The 22,180-nt window shown below is 34.9% G+C and overlaps 3 protein-coding genes across 4 annotated transcripts; all 3 read left to right on the top strand.

Annotated features, from left to right (window-relative positions):
• The first annotated feature begins 372 nt into the window (after positions 1 to 372).
• Positions 373 to 16,127, top strand: wdb (serine/threonine-protein phosphatase regulatory subunit widerborst). The gene is made up of 8 exons (XM_073073776.1): positions 373 to 1,312; positions 4,008 to 4,204; positions 9,068 to 9,262; positions 10,729 to 10,919; positions 11,716 to 11,929; positions 13,528 to 13,647; positions 14,254 to 14,483; positions 14,782 to 16,127. Exons 1-8 carry the CDS (start codon positions 1,159 to 1,161, stop codon positions 14,885 to 14,887), a joined length of 1,407 nt encoding a protein of 468 aa, XP_072929877.1. The 5' UTR covers positions 373 to 1,158; the 3' UTR covers positions 14,888 to 16,127.
• Positions 16,128 to 16,233: 106 nt separating this feature from the next.
• LOC140742776 (uncharacterized) lies at positions 16,234 to 20,222 on the top strand. Of its 2 annotated transcripts, none has more exons than XM_073073771.1 (6): positions 16,234 to 16,545; positions 16,618 to 16,794; positions 16,973 to 18,142; positions 18,251 to 18,447; positions 18,753 to 19,575; positions 19,911 to 20,222. In XM_073073771.1, the coding sequence occupies exons 2-6, from the start codon at positions 16,623 to 16,625 to the stop codon at positions 19,952 to 19,954; spliced, it is 2,406 nt and encodes an 801-aa protein (XP_072929872.1). In that variant the 5' UTR covers positions 16,234 to 16,545; positions 16,618 to 16,622; the 3' UTR covers positions 19,955 to 20,222. The 2 variants fall into 2 exon arrangements, with proteins under 2 accessions (XP_072929872.1, XP_072929873.1); XM_073073772.1 differs by having other exon boundaries at positions 18,753 to 19,601.
• Positions 20,223 to 21,094: 872 nt separating this feature from the next.
• On the top strand, positions 21,095 to 22,082 carry PQBP1 (poly-glutamine tract binding protein 1). The gene has a single exon (XM_073073778.1). The coding sequence runs from the start codon at positions 21,211 to 21,213 to the stop codon at positions 22,066 to 22,068; it is 858 nt and encodes a 285-aa protein (XP_072929879.1). The 5' UTR covers positions 21,095 to 21,210; the 3' UTR covers positions 22,069 to 22,082.
• The last annotated feature ends 98 nt before the right edge of the window (positions 22,083 to 22,180 follow it).

The raw sequence follows: 22,180 nt of genomic DNA, 5'->3' as shown, positions 1-22,180 counted from the left end.
TATTTCTCATTTGTAATCTATCTACAATGTTTTACAGATGTATTAATAGCATTTTAATGCTTTTAAAATATATTGCAAAATATTTTACGTTGATATTGTAATTGTCTATGAAAAAATAGTATCTTCAAGTTTATTTATCAAGAACGCGTCTGTAACATCGGTGAAGATACAAATTCACTTCTTCCGCTTCTGAAACGTAGGACATTTTCAATAATATTTGTTTGTTTAAAAAGTATATACATTACAAAATTAAATTTATGTACACAAATTTATTTTAATTTTTTTACATTTTTTTAATATATTACAAGGACATATTTAATGCAAGTTATAATTAAAAGTACGCAAACGATCGCTCTGAACATTTTTATATCTCCATCTATTTTCAGAAATAGGTACTTTTGAGTGCTGGCGTTTTCGCAGCAAAACCAGTGATGATATCTTTTAACTAGATAGCTTTTGTAAATTGATCGTTTGTCGTAGAAGAAAAAGTCGCAAAAATATATAATCATTGTTGTGAAAGTGCAACTCTTTGAAATAATTTCGTGCATCGCGATAAAATGCGTCTCGTTTCACTGTCTGAATCGAAACGGATGGTGAGCGATGGCGAGAATACGGTGATAGATTTTTGGTGTTGAAAATTTGCTCTGTGTCATCGCCTTTAGTTTCCGTGTACATCTAAGACGGTCAAATACGATTTCGTTTCGCAAATTTACGTGTTATTACAAGTAAATCTAAAACAATTTCGCCTCTAATTGTCGGAAAATTATATTGTCATCGAATGACCGGCTGATATTACACGAGGCTTGTATGTATATGCGACTTCTGCCTTCTGGTATTCGTGACACGCCTCAGAAACTGAAACCGATTTTGTGAATGGAATTGTTCTGTTTTATTATTGTGTCATTTTAGTGATAAAGTCGTCGTAAAATTACGTAACTGTTGTGGAATCTTGAAGTGTATAAAGAATGGCCTGAGTGTGACCACTCCATTACCGTCATGAGTGACGAAGGAATGTTTGTTTAGGCTGTAATATTTTGCTGCGACCTTACGAGAAGTGCGCGTTCGTCTCACCGACTGAGCTGGATCATGACTCTATCGGAATCAAAACAAGTTTCGCATTGATCGCTGTCGACCTATTGTCATTTGGGATACTTTTATATGCTATTTAGCAAAATGTCTTCGGGAACGTTTGTGGATAGAATTGATCCATTCGCCAAGCGATCATTGAAGAAAAAGACGAAGAAGTCTCAGGGCTCCTCCCGGTACCGCAACACGCAGGACGTGGAGCTGCAGGCGCTGCCGCTGCTCAAAGGTGGGTCTTTCACTCTGTAAATCAATAAAACATACTCTAATTATCAACTAAATATGCATAATTTTAATATGTAAGTATTTATATTACATTTGGAGGGTGTCCTGTTTACAAATTATGTTTATACTACAAAAATAAATATGCAAATTAGATGAATAAGAATGAAGAAACATTATTTGCAGTTACAATTAGATTGCAATTAGAATTAGGATCACAGTTTTTTACCTTTTTAATGGTCCTACCAAATCTCCATAGCTGTGATAAAGTAAACAATCCTTGATATATTGTTGTAGTGTTACATGATTGTAATTTACAATTATTGTGTAACATTATCTTAATACACTGATGATTTATACAATAGCCTTAACTATTCAACCTCTCTAGTATATCTGTGGTATAATTGTAATATTTACACTCAATTTCTTAGCATACTAACTCCTAACAATAATATGGGAACCAAAAATGAATTGACAATTATTTTAATTTTTTTCATGTACCTCTCATGAGTTGTATAGGTAATATATTAATTATAATGATGGTTAGGTATATTTTAATTGCTGCTTACTAGGAACCGAAGTTTGCATAGTCAGTGTATGGAGTGTGGTATTCGTATATCAGCTCGCATTACATTAGCGATGCTGTTTTGAAACCAATCTGTAAAAATGTAATACATGTAATTTGTGGTCAACCACACTGCTGAGCAATGCTACCACATCAGAAGGTTCCACGGTTGACCAAACAACTAAGTAAGTTGAAGATCCTTGATAAAAAGTATGGTACATTTTTTGCAAACAATTATTGGTGAATATGAAAAATCAGTAAATTTTATTTCATGTTGAGACATTGTTAAATAAATCAATAAAATAATATGATCAAAGTCATAAGACTTAAAATTACAAGAACTTAAAATTAATAAGAAATATCTTTATTATATAAATATTTTAGATATACTTAAAAGAAAATCTTATTAAACCTATATTGGTAAACTATTTTGAAATCTTAAAGCAAATAATACCCATTGAAATAAATGGTTTGTGGCAATAAATGACAATTTTTATGTTAGTTAAGGTAACCTACAGTAACCTACAGTTTAACTCACTTTAATATCCTTACTGAGTAAAATAGTCCTCTGTATAGGGAGGATTCTTAAATCATTATTGATTCATTTCAGTTAAGGAAATATCATTGAGTAACATAACATAATATTAGCTACAGATAATTGTAATAAAACAGGTGCCAAGAGCATATTATTACTTTTAATGAAATAAGTACCATCATTAACTAATCTAATTACCATTCCCCAATGAATAGCATTGAAGATCTAATTAAGGGTGATCAGGTGTTAGTGATACTAAAAATTAAACATGGTTATGAGTTAATGTATTGTATATATTCTTATTATATATATATATATATAATAAGAGTTATATATATATATATATATATATATATACATATTACATTTAGCACAAATAGCTAATTTTCACATAAAACCCTTTATAATTTTGTGGAAAATGAAATAAGCCACATAAATCAAATATTTTACATGACAAGGATACTGCTTCTAATGGAATAAAAAGTCAAATATACATTTTATTTAAAAAATCCACTCACATTTATAGTTACAATTTTACATTTAATCGAAATCTAAAAATAATACATGGGATGTATTATATTTACAAAAAATAAAGTATAGATACTTGTTCCATTTACATTTGTAATAATGGATACTTAAAGTGATGATGAGGTACATTTAAATAAAAACCAATAACCCATTTAATTTCAGACATGTTGGTCAAGTTAATTAACCTAATATGATTAAATCCATTTAAAATTGTGCACACACATATAAAAGCTCAATTAAGCTCATATTCAGTATATAAAAAACATTAACTTCTCACTTTTACTTGAAGGTAATCACTATTTATTAGCATGTAAGACTTTATATATACTAATTTATGTAGGTAAAAATCAAAATTCACAGGATATCAACTCATATTTATATTAATACCTAAATCATAATATTATCTATAAGTAGGTTTTATATATAATTGCAGAATTAATGTAAATAAATAGTTACCTACTGTGTTATTAGAATGTATTATACACAAAAGTTTTTCAATGATTTTTTTAAGTTACTCATTTTTTTGAACTCCTAATTATGCATTACCTCTATGTATAAAAGAGATTACAGAGCCTAATTTGTAATCTTCATAAAATGAAGTAGCCCAGATTTGAATGCTCACATCAGGCTAATATAAATATTTGCATGGATTTTGTTGGTCCGTTGACCTTGTGTATGTGAATTTTTGCCTGAAGACAATACACTTGTTGCTACTTTAAAAGGATGCATTGTTATGTGAAGATGAATTTACTCTTAAAAGTTATAACTTAAGTAATAAAATTTTGTACTAAGATGCAATATTTATTTAACCGATCTGATTTTATGATATTTTGTAATGTTTGTTATGATATATCTCCCTCTTTTATATGTTATTTCTTTAGATGAGTCACAATACAATCTTATTGAAGACTATTCCCTTATTAACTAAACAAGATCAATCTATAACACAGTATAAAAACATTGCAATCAATCAATGTATGTTAAAAAGGTCTTGTTGTATGCATTCATAAAATTCAATGTGTATTTAATGTTATACATTACGTAAGCTTTTAATGGATTAATTGCTTTTTTCAGATGTCCCGAGTGGTGAACAGGAGGAGCTGTTCATCCGCAAACTGCGGCAATGTTGTGTTGCATTTGACTTCATGGATCCTGTTGCCGACTTAAAGGGGAAGGAGATAAAGCGGGCTACACTCAATGAGCTCGTGGAATACATCACTGGTGGCCGTGGGGTGCTTACTGAGCCGGTCTACCCAGAGATTATAAAAATGGTAATTATACATATTTAATTATAAGGGCACATTTGAATTCACCCCCGTGTCTCTGCTTTGAAAATCCATATAATTAAAATACGCGCGGATGCAGTGTTGCAACTGTGCTGGGGACAAAAGCTTTCTTAAGAGTGTATCGCGATACGAATAGACAACAGTACGCCACATATTGCGAAAGCCAGGCGGTAGCTGTGTGGAAGGTGCGTAACACACAGCGGTTAATTTGAAAACACCCTAAAACTGTTTAACATGCAGACAAATTAGGGTATTTGACAGGTGTTGAGAAAGTGTTTCACTATTGCCTTACATGTATTAGAAACCCCTTTCATCTCACAGACTTTTTAATTACTTCTGGGCTTAGTTGTCTTATAAAAATATTTGCTTTTAAGCTAACAACAGTTTCAATGATATTTTCACTATAGTCAAATAACCTTTTTTTTTTGACGAGGGGGAAACCTTCAAAAATAGATTTTTAAATAGTCAAATAACCTAGCACCAATTGTGTAAAAAAAAGGATGACTCAATTTAAGGTGATATATATGTATATAACATTATGTCACTATGATGACGATCAGTAAAAGACTCATACAACAATGAAATTAACTTTTTACAAACAATGTATTAATTAACAGTTGCCATTTGTACGCATATTCACATTAAAAGTACCCTTATAAGACCATGAAATGTTATCTTTCAGATGTGTCTTGGTATAGGCAACAAAATGGGTTACAAGTTATTACATTGATATCATAGATACTTTTTCATTTAACAGTTTAATTAAAGCTTAATAATTAAGTTGAAGTTGACTAGCCACCGGCGCCACCACTACCACACTTATTTCTACCTAGTAACAGCAGTGATAAGCGCTGCTGTGTTCTGGTTTGAAGGGTGTGGTAATGGAGGCATACTTCTCTGAGGCATTTCAGCTTAGTCCTCAGGGGTGGCGGCGCATATGTGGCCGACCTCAGGTATGGTGGAACATCTAATCCTACCTGGGGTCGATTTATGGAGGGTCGATCCATGGTCGGCAGAAGCCCTTTACCATCATGTGGACTGCATATTCGTCTGCTACTCCCATATTGTATAAAAAATAATCACTGATGTCCGTAGGCGGCAGTATCCACTGCGACCAGGCGGACTCCGTGCTCGTTTGCTACTCGATTATTATAAAAAATAAACTTATTTTTTGACCTTTGGCACAATTGGTCCAAGAATATAGCACAAGTTTTATATTGCTATACATACATGTTATTTTTACATTAGACCTCTCTTATCACATTCATACATTTTATTATAAATTATATTTATGATATATAATCAAATGATCATTATCTTTAATGACTTATTTATTCTAATACAAATGTATTGTGGTGATCTGGAAAGTTGTGATAAGAAATATGGTGATAATATGAAGCTTAAAGGACAGCACAGATGTAATCAGTACTCAACTACATCTGTTAGATATTACTTTCTTAGAATACATAAATTTGTTAGATATTGGAATTAATTTTCATGGTATTTTATAGTGATATTGGCGTGATAAAAAATCTACTATGGATTATAAATCTGAATAGAATAAATTAAATATATTATAATTTCACGATGATATAATTTAAGAGTGAAATAGCAGACTATGCTTCCACCTGATGGTATGTTGTTACTGTCGCCCATGGACGTCAGTTATCAGCTTTATATATAACAGTTGCCCCAACAGATGCGTACGGACTCCTGAGGATTAAAATGATTGTCCCACGCGTTAGCCGGAATTGACACCCTTTCACCAAAAAAATATTACGTCAAAAATATGTGTGCCGGTAATACTTCCTGGTCGAACCATACTGGTTCTTAGCACCTTTCAGTATATGTCTGTAAATAAGTAAAATAACCTGTGCCATGAATAGTTATGCGATAAATATATCTTTCAGCAATAAGTTTATAAATATGCGCTCTTGTGAGGGAGAGAATAGAAAAATGAAAATCAATGCCAGCTAGTTCATATGATGTTATTTAAGCTGAACTAGAACTTTAGCAAGGTAGGATACATTATATTATTTTATCATTCAAGTTGTTGTGTTATAGACATTGATGTTGTTAGATATCAAATCGACGTTTTAAAGTTTTTTTTTTTATAAAAACTGCAACAAATGCTCAAGCTAGATAGACTTCTGTAATGTAAACTCCGGTATCAGAGTTCTGTCCTAGAGCGGCCACAGCGGCGTTGCTACCCCTGAGGACTGATTGGAACACCTCATGTGTATTCTCCTTGCCACGCCCTTCTAAGCGGAACACAGCACTGTTTAAAACTGATGTTATCTTCATGGTATGTTGGTATGAAAGGATATAGAGTATAAAAGCACTAAAAAACCCTAAGTAGTACTAGGGATCTGGGTACTTTTTCACCAGAGATGTGCGAGGACCTATGAATGTGTGTCAAATCAATCAATATATTTACTTGATTTTGATTGCACGAAATTACATGAAAAAATAATTAAGTATTTTAAGTAAAGTCCTGTAATATCCACCAACATGATTGGTGGATTTGACACACATATTAGATAGCTAGCATATTTCTACATGTGTAAAGGCGCCTTCTGTGACATGAGTGAAATCTTTACTCTTTATTTAGGTACTTTTGTTTAAGAGCTCTACATAGTTTAATAGTTGATTACGTGTCAATGATTGAGATGAAGTCGTTTGGGATTATATTTTCTTCGAAAGACTCAAGTTTCGCAATGCGCATGGTTTCGTATTCAAGTTATCTACATGCCATGAGTCAAGAGTAATGTTACTTGGATAAATTCAACTTCAGCATTAAATTATCGCAGGACACGTGGAGGTCCATCAGAATCATGCCATTTCTTTTTTATTTATAGATATGTCAGTATTAGCAGATCATTTAGTGATATTTATTAATGTTAAATCATTCTATTTTTCTTTATCATATATTAAAATATAAGTTCCTCTGGTATATACGTAAACGTTCTGAAAACTACAATTAATGTAAGTAGATAATAACAAATTAGGCTATTAATATAATGACAGTTTTAGAAGCACGTTTGTTTAACGTCATACTTAAAAATAATAAAACGTAAGACTAACGTAACGTAACGTAAGACTGTATGTAGAATTCCATTTGTAAAACTTTTTCTGAAATATTACGTTACGTATCTTAACTTTTCCTGTTTCTACTTCACTTTATACTTTTCATCATATTGATTACATTATGGACCATATGCCCATTATACTAATACTGTTTAAAAAAGTTCTGGCCTAATGCTGTTGATGTCCATCGCTCCTCTGGGAGTGGGAGTTATCTCTGTAGGTAACTCGAAATCAATAGTTCATAAACGTAACAAAAAGTACCCTTTTACCATTGCGTACAGGATGAATTTCATTACGATTTTATCGAGGGTCTGGCGTAATGGGTTCGATCCAAGCAGTTCGGGTTAAGTCCGGTTCGTGTGATACTACAACTTCTTTTGTTCTATTCGAACAGGAATATATTAGGTATCGTTTTCGGTTTCGTTTGAAATTACGTTAGGTTCCGTAGTTGATATTTGATATTTGGTTTTAATATCGATATTAGACGTAGATTGTTACCGATGTCGAGTTGATATCAGTTTTTGAACGATTGCGAATGCACTAATTTTGAGACATTCAAATTTTATTCGCAGAATCTCTGTCTTACGCGAAAAGTATTGAAATCAGAGTTTTTGATAATTTTATTCTGTGTTGTCGATAACTATTGTCCTTGTCTTTAGTATGGTATGATATATTATTGATTTTTTTTATTAATGGCTTTCAGTAATGAACAAATATTTTAGTAATGGAATAGTATACCAGGACTATGCTTGCAGCTATGGACTCCAGCTATTTCAATTTCCTCAGGCTTCTTTAAAGAAATCGAGATGTCGGCGGTTTCTCATAAATTGGAATTTTCATTTGCCGTATATTACTTTAAACGTACTTTTATTAAATAGTCTGCCAAGGCTCAATCATTTATCTAATAGGTTGGGAGCAAAATGAAGATTGATGTAGGGTACGGTTATGTGCCTTCTATTGTACCGATGTAATATGACAATTTTATTATTTTTTAATAATATAAGCTTTTGAATATTCATATTATTCGTACTCATAGTTAACAATCATTATTATTCATGTTTTTTTTTTATTATAATATAGAAGTAGCAGACGAGCATGCAGTCCACCTGATGGTTAGTGGCTACTGCCGCCCATGGACATCTGCAATCAACCCCAGATAGGATTAGATATTTCTGCCCGAGGCCGGCCACAGAAGTAGAAAAGTATGTCTCCCTTACCACACCCTTCAAAACGGAACACAGCAGCGCCTAACACTGCTGTTATTAGGCAGAAATAGGTGTGGCGGTGTGGCGGGTTTTAATTCCCGTTGAAATGAAATGTGGGAATATAACATATTTACTTAACCTCTTTTAGATTGTATAATGCGTATATTAATATTAACACTACACAAGTTTTTACAAAATTTAATTATTATCAGTGACGGCCTCTACAACTTTACAGAAAACAAAAAAAAATGTAGAAATTATTGGTAAAATATGAAATGTAGATAGAGCTTTAACCAGCAAAATATTTAGCAAATTATCCTTGAGTAAAAAGTCCTGTTATTTCTCTGTAAAGACTTATGATCTCATATTATATTAAATATTTTTATATAAGGAATACTTCTTACGAAAAAACGCTAGTAACAAAACGGGGTTGCAATTCGGGGTACAAACAATTGTACCCTCATTTGCACTGGAACCATTTCTTTCCAAGTCAACTTTGTGGACTGTTTCTATTTAACTACTTTTGTCAATACTGACCAAATTATGTTTCTGACAGATATCGGCCAACTTGTTTCGCACTCTGCCGCCGAGTGAAAATCCTGATTTCGATCCGGAGGAGGACGATCCGACCCTGGAGGCATCGTGGCCGCACCTACAGCTAGTCTACGAGTTCTTTCTGCGCTTCCTCGAGTCGACCGACTTCCAGCCCACCATAGGCAAAAAGGTCATCGATCAGAAATTTGTCTTGCAGGTGAGTTTTTGCATAATAATACCTTTTATTTTACGAGGTGGAAACCTTCAAATGTTACCCTATGCCGTGGGAGCGGCACGGGGTTATGTGGGATTCTTACCGCACTAAAACCCCCCCGGTGGCCGTCCTCGGCGCTGCGTAGAGGACTCCGGGATCTCCAAAGGAACGCGACCGGAGTCCTCTTAAGCGCGTTGCCCCGTCGGGCTCCGCCCAGGTAAACTTGACGCTCGCCACACCGCCTGGTGGGCGCGACGGTATGCGACCACAAACACCGCCGTCCTTCCCGGGCCTCTTATGACAGGCAGGAGATACCGTAGCCCTATTCTGGTCCCGGAACTACAGAGACATGCATAATAATACCTATATGTCTTGAAAAATAATTTACAAGCTTCTGTCAACGACTTCGCAAAGATTTAAGATTATAACTTGTAAGCGATAAGTGTTCGTAATATGGCGTTAAGAAAATTTTATTGCATGGAAACATTTTCCATTAAGAGTCGTTTACAAATGCCAAGTTAAATGTATGGCGGTCAGGCACATAGTGTTGCGCTTTAACTAAGGTAAGTAGGTACTTAACTGGCTAATTATATGACGCGTGAACATAGCGACGTCATTGATCTGTGAAGGAGTTTAAGCTACTTGGGCGTGGCCGCACCAAGTAAATGGTTTGCTAATATCCCTCTTCTAGTATACTTTTGTTGAAACTGGTATGTCACTTCTGTGGGCTATGTCATTTAATAATCTGGGGGCCGCGTCATTCAGTACGGTAATGTTGATTATCGAGATATAACAATTAATAAGTGCATTAATAACTTAGTGGGGGAAACTTCTCAATTGGAAGTCCCGGGATTCTAATCACCGGCTATAATGACGACTATTCTCTCGATCTTACCTAATGTGAACAAGCCCTTTTCCTTTGCTTAATGTGAACAGCAAATCTCGACAGTCGGCAAGCAGCAAAACTGTCGGGCGCAGCTAATGTAAACTGACGTGTATCATTAAATAAATCTAACATTGGAATGTGAAATATTAATATCCATTGCTGATTGAAACTTTTAAGTACATAGTACTCCATAGAGTAGATTCATCTTTTATCTGTTGGTAATTTGTGAACAACTTTACTACATCAGAAAAGTTTCAACGGTTGTTAAACAAATGAATGAATTGTTGTCGTCCCATTGAAAATTACGCATTCATTAGTCATTCGGATGAAGGTGATATGTGGTGGTTCGTTGATGAACAACGTGATTAGGAGAATCCGTTAAATTGCATTATTTAGTAGCGAGGAACCTATGGTATCATAGCAAGTACACAAAATAAATGTATATACTCTTAAGATTTCAATAATATACATACAAACATTATAAAAAATCAACGAAAACGCTGCTGTTCCTTTAACTCCATTAAAGAGAAAGTATACAGTTATTGTTAGTTACGTTTATTCACAAAATACTTTCGTTTTATAGCTTTTAGACCTGTTCGACTCGGAGGACCCGCGCGAGCGCGACTTCCTCAAGACCGTGTTGCATCGCATCTACGGCAAGTTCCTGGGACTACGTGCGTTCATACGGAAACAGATCAACAACATATTCTTGCGGTTCGTCTATGAGACGGAACACTTCAATGGCGTGGGCGAACTCCTTGAGATACTCGGAAGGTGAGATTGACACACTTTCTGCATATACAACACAAAAAAGTTACAGGCATTCCATTTATAAGTACAAGTATTATAGTTTCATAAATATATAAGTATAAGTAAAAGTAATTCCATATATGATATATGTTAAAAGCAGAAGGCTATACAATTTTTAAACAATTTAGATTTGCATATATACATTTGCATATCATTTGTGCAGCTACAATCTAATTTTAAAGATGTGATAAGACTTACATGAGACATCTTAAAATCAATATTGGAAATCAATATTAGCTTGTCAACTCTTATATACAAAGTTGTATTTTTAAAGTTTGGACCTTTAAGGCTAATTTTGATACATACACTGATGGTATGTAACTAAATTTTTACTTAGTGTAACTAAGTAACTTAGTGTAACTAAGTAAACATTTAGTTACATACCATTTCGAGGTCATAAATAACTTGTAAGTTATTTATGACCTCGAAAAGCCGATACTTTTTATTTTATCATAGAGGAGTAGTAGACTAGCATGCAGTCCACCTGATGGTAAGTGGGTACTGCCGCCCATGGACATCTGAAATCGACCCCAGATAGGATTAGATATTCCTTCCAGAGGTCGGCCACAGACGCGCCTCTACCCCTGAGGACTTAGCTGGAACGCCTTGGAAAAGTATGTCACCCTTACCACACCCTTCAAAACGGAACACAGTAGCGCCTAACACTGCTGATATTAGGAATAAATAGGTAGGGCGGTGGTGCCGCCGGAGTAGACCCACAAAGGTTCTACCACCTTAATAATGTCGTGTTACCTTCCAGTATAATCAACGGGTTCGCGTTGCCGCTGAAGAGCGAGCACAAACAGTTCCTGGTGAAGGTGCTGCTGCCGCTGCACAAGGTGAAGTGCCTCTCGCTGTACCACGCGCAGCTGGCCTACTGCGTGGTGCAGTTCCTAGAGAAGGACGCCACGCTCACCGAGCCCGTGGTGCGCGGCCTGCTAAAGTTCTGGCCCAAGACATGCTCGCAGAAGGAGGTATCGTTGTTTAGTACTATGTATGATGTGTTGTTGTGAAGTTTGCTAGTATTATGGCCATGGTTCGAGAGTGAAGATATTATTTTTGTCTTATAGTAAAACATATACATTAAGCGTCTTTTTTACAGTAGTAGAAAACTTACGTGCAGTGTTTTTTTTTTTATAATATAGAAGTAGCTGTAGAGCATGCAGTCCACCTGATGGTAAGTGGCTACTGTCGCCCATAGCCATCTATAATCAACCCCAGATAGGATTAGATATTCCTATCTGAGGTAGGCCACAGATGCGCCGCTACCCCAGAGGACTAAGCTGGAACGCCTCGGAAAAGTATGTCTCTCTTACCACACAAAGTGTGCCATGGCAAGTGGCCACTGCCGCCCAAGGACCAATGTAATGCACTCTAGATAAGACTATGTGGCTAACTGTAAGTGGGAAGAGTCTTTAACTCTTCCCTACAGTTAGCTACAGGTATGTTGCTGCCCATGAGAATTAAGTTACAACGCGTTGTATAATTGTCTCTACCTTTACACATCTTGTTCACCAGGAACAACAGTTCTTAAACCTGCTGATAGATTAAGTTTTTCGACGCGTCAGTGCAACAAAACCACTACTACTTATAGAAAGAAAGAAAGAAAGAAAATACTTTATTCAGGAATATTGCAACACACAGTACAATTGCAAATAGACAAAATAATTAAAAAAAAGCAAGGTTATAAAACTAGTTACTAATAAAGACGGTATACAGGGTGAATTTTTAAAACGGGCCTTCAGGGCCAAATCGGAAACTATAAGGATTAGCGAAAAATGCTGAAAGGAGTTACGAGGCCGATTTTGATAAAAACTAAAACTGCATCATTACTTTTTTAAAATAACTTTTTCCCTAACCGGGAATCGAACTAGTTCATTTTGAAAATTGAAAATTGAAATTTTGAAAATATAGAGGGTGCCTCTATATTATTTCACTATCTGATAGTGTTGCTTATAAGGATCAAAATCTGGAAAGTAATGATAAATGACAAACTAAAGGAAAAGCCTCAATTTTAAGAAAATACATATTTTTTCATGTTAATTTGGCAGTTAAGTTCCCGCCATTCATTAATTTAAACATTTCGTGTATTAACATTTTTTTGGCTCCTTAAACTTAACTTTTCCTTAATTTGTCACATAACATTACTTCCCAGAATTTGATCCTTATAAGCGACACTATCAAATAGTGGAATAATATAGAGATGTCATTTTTTTCAAAATGAACTCGTTCGATTCCCGGCTAAGGAAAAAAATATTTAAAAAAACTAATGATGCAGTTTTAGTTTTTATCAAAATCGGCCTCGTAAATCCTTTCAGCATTTTTCGCTAATCCTTATAGTTTCGGATTTGGCCCTGAAGGCCCGTTTTAAAAATTCACCCTGTATATAATAAGTATATAAATAAGACAGAATTCGTATAAAAATGTAAGAGTAAAAAAAAATATAGCAGTATATTACTAATATCATCTAACTGGACTTGCTTCATAAGGCTTAAGGATTGCATAAAATATTTGTCAAAAAATTGACAAAAATTGGCGACAGTTATATTATGATTACATTGTATCTTTCCAGGTGATGTTCTTGGGTGAAATTGAGGAAATACTAGATGTCATTGAGCCGGCGCAGTTTGCGAAAATACAGGAGCCGCTCTTTAAACAAATCGCCAAATGCGTGTCCAGTCCACACTTTCAGGTATCTACTTCAATATCATTTGTTTTTTTTTTTTTGCATAATATTCACATAAAAATACGTATCTATTTTCATTCATAAACTGTTTTTTTCTCTAGATTCACCCATATGGCAATAAATTGTAAAAAAACGACACTAATACTCACATCCTACTGTTACGTAACTGCTTCACGTCACAAAAATGTTTTTTTTTTTGGTTATACGTATTTTAGTTATATAATTGAAACTATGAAATAATTTTAGATTTTAATACTTAACTATGGGAAATTGTGTTACCCGATTTCCTCCTTTTTATGACATTGCCATTAACCGCTGGGATAATTCTAGGTATTAGTAATTTATTGTCTATTGTTTTCTCTCATCTTACGTCACAACATAATTAGTATAAAGCGTTTAGTTTTTTTTACAATAACACATTTTCGCTTTTGATTAAATCTTAGATTGCCATGGGTAATAAAAAGGGAATTAAGTGAAACTAAAGAGTATTCTGTAAGAATACTTTATAGTTTCACTTAATTCTAACATACCCAAAAAATCATGCAAATGCCTTGTTTTAATCTGAAACCTGCTCCCAAATGTGAGTACCAAAATTTCTACGATCTATTTCAGGTGGCTGAACGAGCGCTCTACTTCTGGAACAACGAATACATACTGTCCCTGATGGAGGAGAACAACCAGGTGATCATGCCGATCATGTTCCCCGCGCTCTACCGCATGAGCAAGGAGCACTGGAACCACACCATCGTGACGCTCGTGTACAACGTGCTCAAGACATTCATGGAGATGAACTCGAAACTGTTCGACGAGCTCACCGCTAGTTATAAGGCGGAAAGGCAGAAGTGAGTATGGGTTTCCTTTTAATGTACATTTTGGTGTTTGATATTGTTTTTTTTGCCTTAAGTCTATAAGTCTTTAATTATCTTATTAGGCGATGATGATGGTTGCACTTTTTCTGTTAATAACTAATAATCTTGATGGTAATCATTTAATGAAGTAATCAATTAATGTAATGATATTTTTAGAAAAGAATTAAAATTGAAGTTAATTTTAATAATAATAGTGTAAGGAATATGACTAAAGGGTAACTTAGAGAAATAACAGCTTTTTATTCTAAATACTATTATTGTCGATCCGCAGAGAGAAGAAGCGCGAGAAGGAGCGCGACGAGCTGTGGAAGCGGCTGGGCGAGATGGAGATCAGCCACAAGCGGCAGCAGCCCGCCGCCGCGCCGCTCGCCAAGTGATGCCGCACACTCTCTCCCTCCAAGTGCTAGATAATGCGATCCATTTTATTTTCACTTATGTATTCATTTTCTATTCGATTACATTTTTGTTAATGATGTTATTAATTTTTTATACCTCTAATGATTTGTTCGTTCGGGCCCATCCGCCCGCGACGTGGGGAGGGGTGACGGCCTCGCTGTATGCTGTCTCCGTAGGTTCGGTTCGCTCGCGGGCTCCCGGCGGGTCGTAGCGACTCGACCGCTTATCTCTTATATTTTACTAATAGTGCTCTCGATATGTCCGGTTCCCGAATGCACTATCATTATTGTAATAGTATTTTATATATGTTTACATAGGTCACTAGATTACTTTAGGATTTTTTAATATTGTTAAATTGTTTAAATAAGTTAATAAAAGTTGTACGTATTATTGATGCATGATCGATTGTATTGCATTTTGGATCACCAATTACTGTAACATTGGGGCACCCAGCTTTCGGCTGAATATGATTGTACAAAAAAAAATAGGGAAATGGATGAGTAATTTGTTTAGTGCACGCGCCCCGGCGCGGCCTCGCGGCGGCCGCGCCGGGCCGCTAGTAGATTGTTCTATAAAATTTTCATTTATAAACTAGATGCTGGAATCAAAAATGTAATTTCGTCGTACTATCATTTTGTATAGGTACATAGTGTAAATAGGCATTTATTTATTATAAATTTATAGCAGTGTGATTTTTATACATAGCTGCGGGAGTGGGACGCGATATTCGGTTCAATCGATCGGAGCGAACTGGAGACTTCATGTATCATGCATACAGCTCGGTAAACTAAAACATTAATTTGATCATATTGGAGTAGAACAATGCTAAAAGTAGATATAATAATTTGTAAGGGAATAGTCATTAATTTGTATGATATTGCTGTAGCTATTAATTTTTCCAAGATCACTCGCGGAGCGCCGCGGCCGCCCGGCCTGCCGCCGCGTATGTATGTATGTACACTATGGAGATGTTTGTTATGTAAAATGTATTAACATTGCAAAAATTATATATGATCTTATATATAAATTACTATTATAGTACACAGTATGAAAATAAAAAAGTTAATTCACATGAAATTTAATTCTTTGAGTGTGTGTGGAGGTCCCGGGATGTCAGCGTACCGGCCTCGTCCCTCCGGCTTTCCGAAGCTAACGTTTCCCTGCTGTGCTCGTAGCGCAACCAACATTAGAATAGAAAATACACATACAATTTAAACATTATTCGGTTTTTCATTTTGTTTCAAGGCCTTCATTTTCTTAATAAATTACGTAGATTCAATATTTAACAGCCATAATTCTTTGCCGAAGCTATTAACTTGACTTTTTGAGAAAAAAAAAACAAAGTAAATACAAAGTAATGCCTATATACAAATTTCAGTAAGGTCTGTTTGAAAATGTTCCTTTTTACACTATTTTCAATAACACAGACCTAATCAAGGTCAGTAATATAGTAACGGTACAATGAACTTATTGTGGTGGCTCAGCAGGTACGATCAATACGCGGCGATAGCACAAGTTCAAGTCGCATTACCATGACTACCGCCAACCAACACAGACACGACTTAGACTGAGCGTATACCACACCCTACCAGTTCTCTTTGGACCTTCCGATACAAGTCAAGTGTTACGTAACACCACGGTCAGTATACTCTGACAGTACTTTAGTTTTTTTTGTTCAAGCTTAAAGTGCATGCTTGTTATTCGGTTTTAGAAATAATGAGTCTCAGAAGAAGTGCATATGCACCGCCCGTGCCCAAAATGCCACCCGGACTCATAGAACTGATGGACGGGCTCGCTAGAGATGTCCTGAAAAATAATCCAGAAAATATCTTCGAATTTTGCGCACATCATATGCAAACATTACTAAAAATAAGAGACGGGCAAAATGGTAAGAATTATCTGTAACTTATATTTACGATTAAATTGAGCGAAACTTAAAGTGATAACTATTATAGATATCGAATTTTACTGACAATAACTTTAGAAAGTTTGTTATATTTTCGAATTCGCGCATAAATAAAGTTTGTTTGATTAATATTATAAATAATTGTTCTTACGTATTGTAGCACCAAAACCACTTTTAACTTTGGAACAAAAAATAGCCAAAGCACAACAGAAAATAAACCAAAGGGCAGAACAAAGACGACGTGAATATGATGAAAAAGTACGAATTATATCTGCTGAAAGTTTCAACAAACAACAAGAGTTGCCGTCATGTAACATTGGTGATAATTCAGAATCCGTTGACATGAAGGAAATTGAAAATAAAACTGATATCGTAAAAGAAGAAATGAAAATTGGGACTAAGTCTGAGATCATAGAAGTAGAAACTGAAGAACAATTAAATACTGCAGACCAGAAAGAAATAGAAAAACAAAGTAGTGACAGTTGTACTAATCTAGAAATCAATGATAAAGAAGGAAAATTAGAAATATGTGCTGATGACGACATGAAAGAAGATAAAAAAGTATGTGATGTGGTCACTTTGGATGTTATTGATTCCGGAACACATAATATAATAATTTCGGCGAATGATGAAACTGAAATTGAGAATACTAATGAAATCAATGAAACTACTGGTCATTTAAATGATATCGAAGAAAATGATTCAGAAGAAAATCAAATAGTTACTGTTGTTATTGGTGACTTAGATGCAGAAAGTGAGAATAAAAATGATGTAAATAATTCTGTAACCTCAATACAAACTACGCCCGACGTTCAATTGGACAATAATATTGTTAACGATAAGAAAATAATTATAACAGAACAAAACAGCGACCTTGAGTTACAAAACCAGGAGACTGAAAGCAACAACGAAATGCATATTAAACCTGAAGTTGAAAATAACACAGGGAAAGATGCAAATGAGGAAATAATTGCGACAGATAATCACGTAATAGAGAAAGTAACTTTGTCACCACATCATTTTATTTCAGAGGATAATACAAACACTAAGGATATCGTGTATGTAGAACAAAATGAAATGCAAATTGATGCACCGCCAGCCAAAAATACTTTAAATGAAAACGATGATGAAATAATTTCCATTACTGAGACTAAAAAAGACTCATCTGAAAACCCCACAGAAGATTTAAATGAACCGGAAATCAAACATGAAGATGATAAAATCCTTGCTGTAATTTTAAGTGTTAAGAGTCCTGAACCTGTTGTAGAAACTAACGAACCCGATTCTGTTGAGAATAATGTATCTAATCCGAAGAAAGAAGAAATATTGGGTAATTATCATTTGTTTTCTATTTGTTAACCGACTTCATTAAATGTACATAATTATTGTTTTATTCATACATTTTTTATGGAAGTATTATAATTTACTTTTATGATAGATTTTGAAAATGACAATGAAAATACTCCCGAAGCGGCAGACGATAAATCTCACAATATAAACAGCTCAATGGATTTAGAAACAGCGGCCATTACAATACAGAAAGTGTTTCGCTCGTTCCTTTTTAAAACCAAAACAGCCAGTTATGATGACCCTACAACCGTTGATATGAATTTGCTAAATGAAGACAAAGAAAAGGTAAGAATTGCTGTGATACAAAGTAATACATTTTAATATTTTTGGTTTAGTAATAAACAGCACCACATTAGGATTATCTACAAAATCTATTAAAATGCACGAATTTTCAAACATTTTTGTTACACAACAACATATTTATATGCTGTTTCTGGTATTTGCATGATGTGATGCCCTAAGCAATAACTCAATTTTCCGGCACTCTTAAGGCATCACTTTCTACTCTCATATAGAAATAAATCTGTATAGAAAAACTTTGCTAAAATAAATTTATCTTACATTTTGTTTTTTTTTTCAAAATGTTTAAGGAAGAAGACAAGGGATTAAATATTAAAGACAGAAGGCATCTTGGTATCAGTAGAATGGACACAGTATTGCAAACCGTTAATGAAGAAAAGTCACTGTCTCTTTCAACTGACGATTCGTCAACTTTATCTAGCGCTGCTACAGTTATTCAAGCTCACGTTAGAGGTTTCCTGGTCAGGAACAAGTTCAACTCAAACAAAACTATCTCAACTAATTCGTTAATTGATTCAGACGCACCATCAATACCTTCTTTGGAAATTGATAGCGACAATCGCAAGAGTAAAACAGTTTTGAACATCCACATTGTCCCGGAGGGGGGGCATTTCGTTAGTAGGGATGAAAGTATTTTGACGTCAATGGATTTATCCTTAGATAGCAGTCCTCCTTCGTCAGTCAACCTGCATCCCTTGGGCTACGACAAAAGTGAAAGGAGAAAGCTAAAAAGAGAAGACGCAATACAATCCGTTTCGCCTCCAAGCAATAATAGCGGAAAACTAAGCGACGATGTGGATTCTGAAAGGGAAGTATTGACAGTTAATAGCGCTGCACATGAACAAACAGTTTTAGGAGATAAAACTGCTATAAATAATTCTTCTGAAATATTGACAAACGGAGTAGATAAAGTTGCTGTTAAAAGGGATGATTCCATTGAAAACCCAACATCTGACGCAGCAGACGAGATGGATGTCGTCACACCTTTCGTTCCAATAGAAGACAGGAGTTCTCGTGAGTCTGACAATTCGTCAAAACTGTTACATTCTGGGGAATTTCACGATGTTGTTATTCCTACGAATGTAACGCGGTCTGATACTTCTGTCGTCCGTGGTGAGTGAAGACATCTTATTTATCAGGTGATAAATCCTTCCATTCTATGAGGCCAACGCATGCCCGCTTGCATTGAGTACGTATTCTGGTATTTAGTGGACGTCGAATATCTTAGAACAATGTAACATTTGAATGGTGTACCTAGTAGTTTATTTCAGATTTCTTATATTATAAAACAGTTGATGTAGTATTCATATTTATTTAGAATAGTAAATAATGTAAAATATTTTTTAGTTAGAGTAGAATATTACAGTACCAGCTAGTTCAAAATTCTTATATTGTATCTTTTTAATTGTGTATTGCTGAGTTAATGGTTGTATCTCTATTTATTTCAGAATTCCAGAACGTGTTGGTGTACTTTATTCTTTGGAATAACTAACCAAATGAAATTAACAATCCAACAAGGCGTCTTCTTTTATATCAGTAATTTAAATGTCGCGATTAAATGTAGTCTGTAGGTACATACATATTTGTTTGTTGTTATGAATGGCTTACTTATGAAAATGCTACGAAGGGTTATATTTTTACACGCAGATCATTTTGAATTTTTATGATAATCAGTTTTTAATTCTATATTAAAGTATAAATAAATGATTATATATTAAGAGCTAATTATATATGGTTTATTAAAGGAAAAAGTATGTTCATGATTTATGTTTATATAATACTAGCTTTCCTTGCGGTTTTGTCTATATACATTATATTACAATGCATATATTTTAATTTTCCACAAATGAGTGTATGAGCTTTGAAAATGCTATTTTATGTAATGGGAATAATATGAGCTCAGGAATATGCAGTTCACCTGATATTAGGTGGCCGCTGTCGCTCATAGATAATTCAAATACTTAAAAGGCAGTGGATGTAAACCATAGAATGTAAACGAAGCTGATGGACTCAGATTCGTAGCCCCCTTAGGGCTTTATGAACACTTCATTAGTTTATTTGCTTTGCCGGACACTTAAAACCAGAAAACATCTTTACACTAAAAGGCAGAATCGATGGTGATGGTGGCATCACAAGCAAACCCCATAAAGAACCATCTTTCTCATTTATTAAGATTATAAAACTTAGCACGGTAGTAAAACTAGGAAGACAAAGAAAATATATAATTGTAGAATCTAAAGAAATTCCGTTTGTATATGACTACATTAGCAAATTAATTGCTTAAAGACTAATAATATAATGCCTAACTAATATTTTGGTGGGGTTAAGAGAGAGAGAGAGAGGTGTAATTTGGGTTCACTAGAACATGGTGCATGTTATAATATTTGTAGTTTTAGCGGTGTGATAAATATACTTTAGCTGTAAAAAAGTTAGTTCTATGTAAAACACATTGAATACGTTTTATTTATTGATTTCAAGAAAAAGGAAGTACTATATTCAGCTGTATTTGCAAATCGAATGGACGTAAATAAAAATATAAAGATTTTATCGCTGGCTAAGTGCAAAGTGCAGGATGTTAAAACACCAAAAAGAAGAAGTTCAAAATGTCAGCATCATTTAGTTGTCAGTGTCATCATTACTTTTGATAATGTCAATTTCATGTAATGTTTGGTTGTCGAATTATAGTGTTTTGCGTAGTATTTCTGTTATATTTGGGTAAATTGAGTGCAATTTGCAATCAAGATCAAAATGCCTCTGCCACCGGCTTTAGCTGCTCGTTTAGCTAAAAGAGGTATACTTAAAGTGAATCCGGTTATAGAACAACCACCAACAGACCATCAGGCACCAATTCAATCAAATGAAGAGATTATCGCAGAGGATTACGATTGCAAACCCGACGAACCCAGAACTAAGAATAAGGAACACTTTTGGGAGGGAATCGAAGGAGTTAACGTCGATCCTATTAAAGGTCATAAAGGCTGCCCCAACAAAAGTAATATTTATCACGAATGTTCCAAATTTTGCGTAAAAACATGGAAACAGGGAAAGTTAGTACCAAACGAAACGTACTTACAAAACAAGCGTAAAGCTCTGGAGTGTTGGCCTTTACCTCCAGGGTGGGAAGAAGTATATGATGAAGGTACCGGTCAACACTATTTTTGGAATGTGCACAATAACCTAGTGTCGTGGCTCCCGCCGGCGCACCCGCGAGCCACCCCCAGCGAGAGCGCCGCGCACTTACGGGAAGAGAGATTACTGAAGGAAGGCGATGAGAGTGACGACAGCAGTGAAGCATCTGACCAAGAGGTCCCACAACAACAACAACAACACAAAGAAAAGCGACCCAGCCGTAAAGAAAAGGACAAGGAAATGACACACCATAGGGACAAGAAAAGGCATAGAGTTAAGGATAATGATCTTGATCCAATGGACCCTTCTGCCTATTCTGAGGTGCCAAGGGGCAATTGGTCTGCGGGACTGGACACTCATACTAAGACTGGTGTGGACAGTACTGTTTCTGGTACGTTGTACCAAATGAGACCATACCCAGCTCCTGGTGCCATACTCGCTGCCAATGCCAGGCGCTCTCGCAGTCCTTCCACTTGAAAAATAAATCATTATATTTAAGAATGTCTTTCATTTCTCAGTCTGATCAATAGTGGTTTAGCCACCTAGAGAAGATTGATTTGCAGCTAGGAATGTATATTATATTTTCCAT

Source organism: Epargyreus clarus, unplaced genomic scaffold, assembly GCF_041222505.1.
Source record: "Epargyreus clarus isolate Ecla_fem2 unplaced genomic scaffold, WU_Ecla_fem_2.2 ptg000006l, whole genome shotgun sequence".
NCBI classification, from domain to species: Eukaryota; Metazoa; Arthropoda; class Insecta; order Lepidoptera; family Hesperiidae; genus Epargyreus; species Epargyreus clarus.
This window is presented reverse-complemented; position numbering and strand designations above follow the sequence as displayed.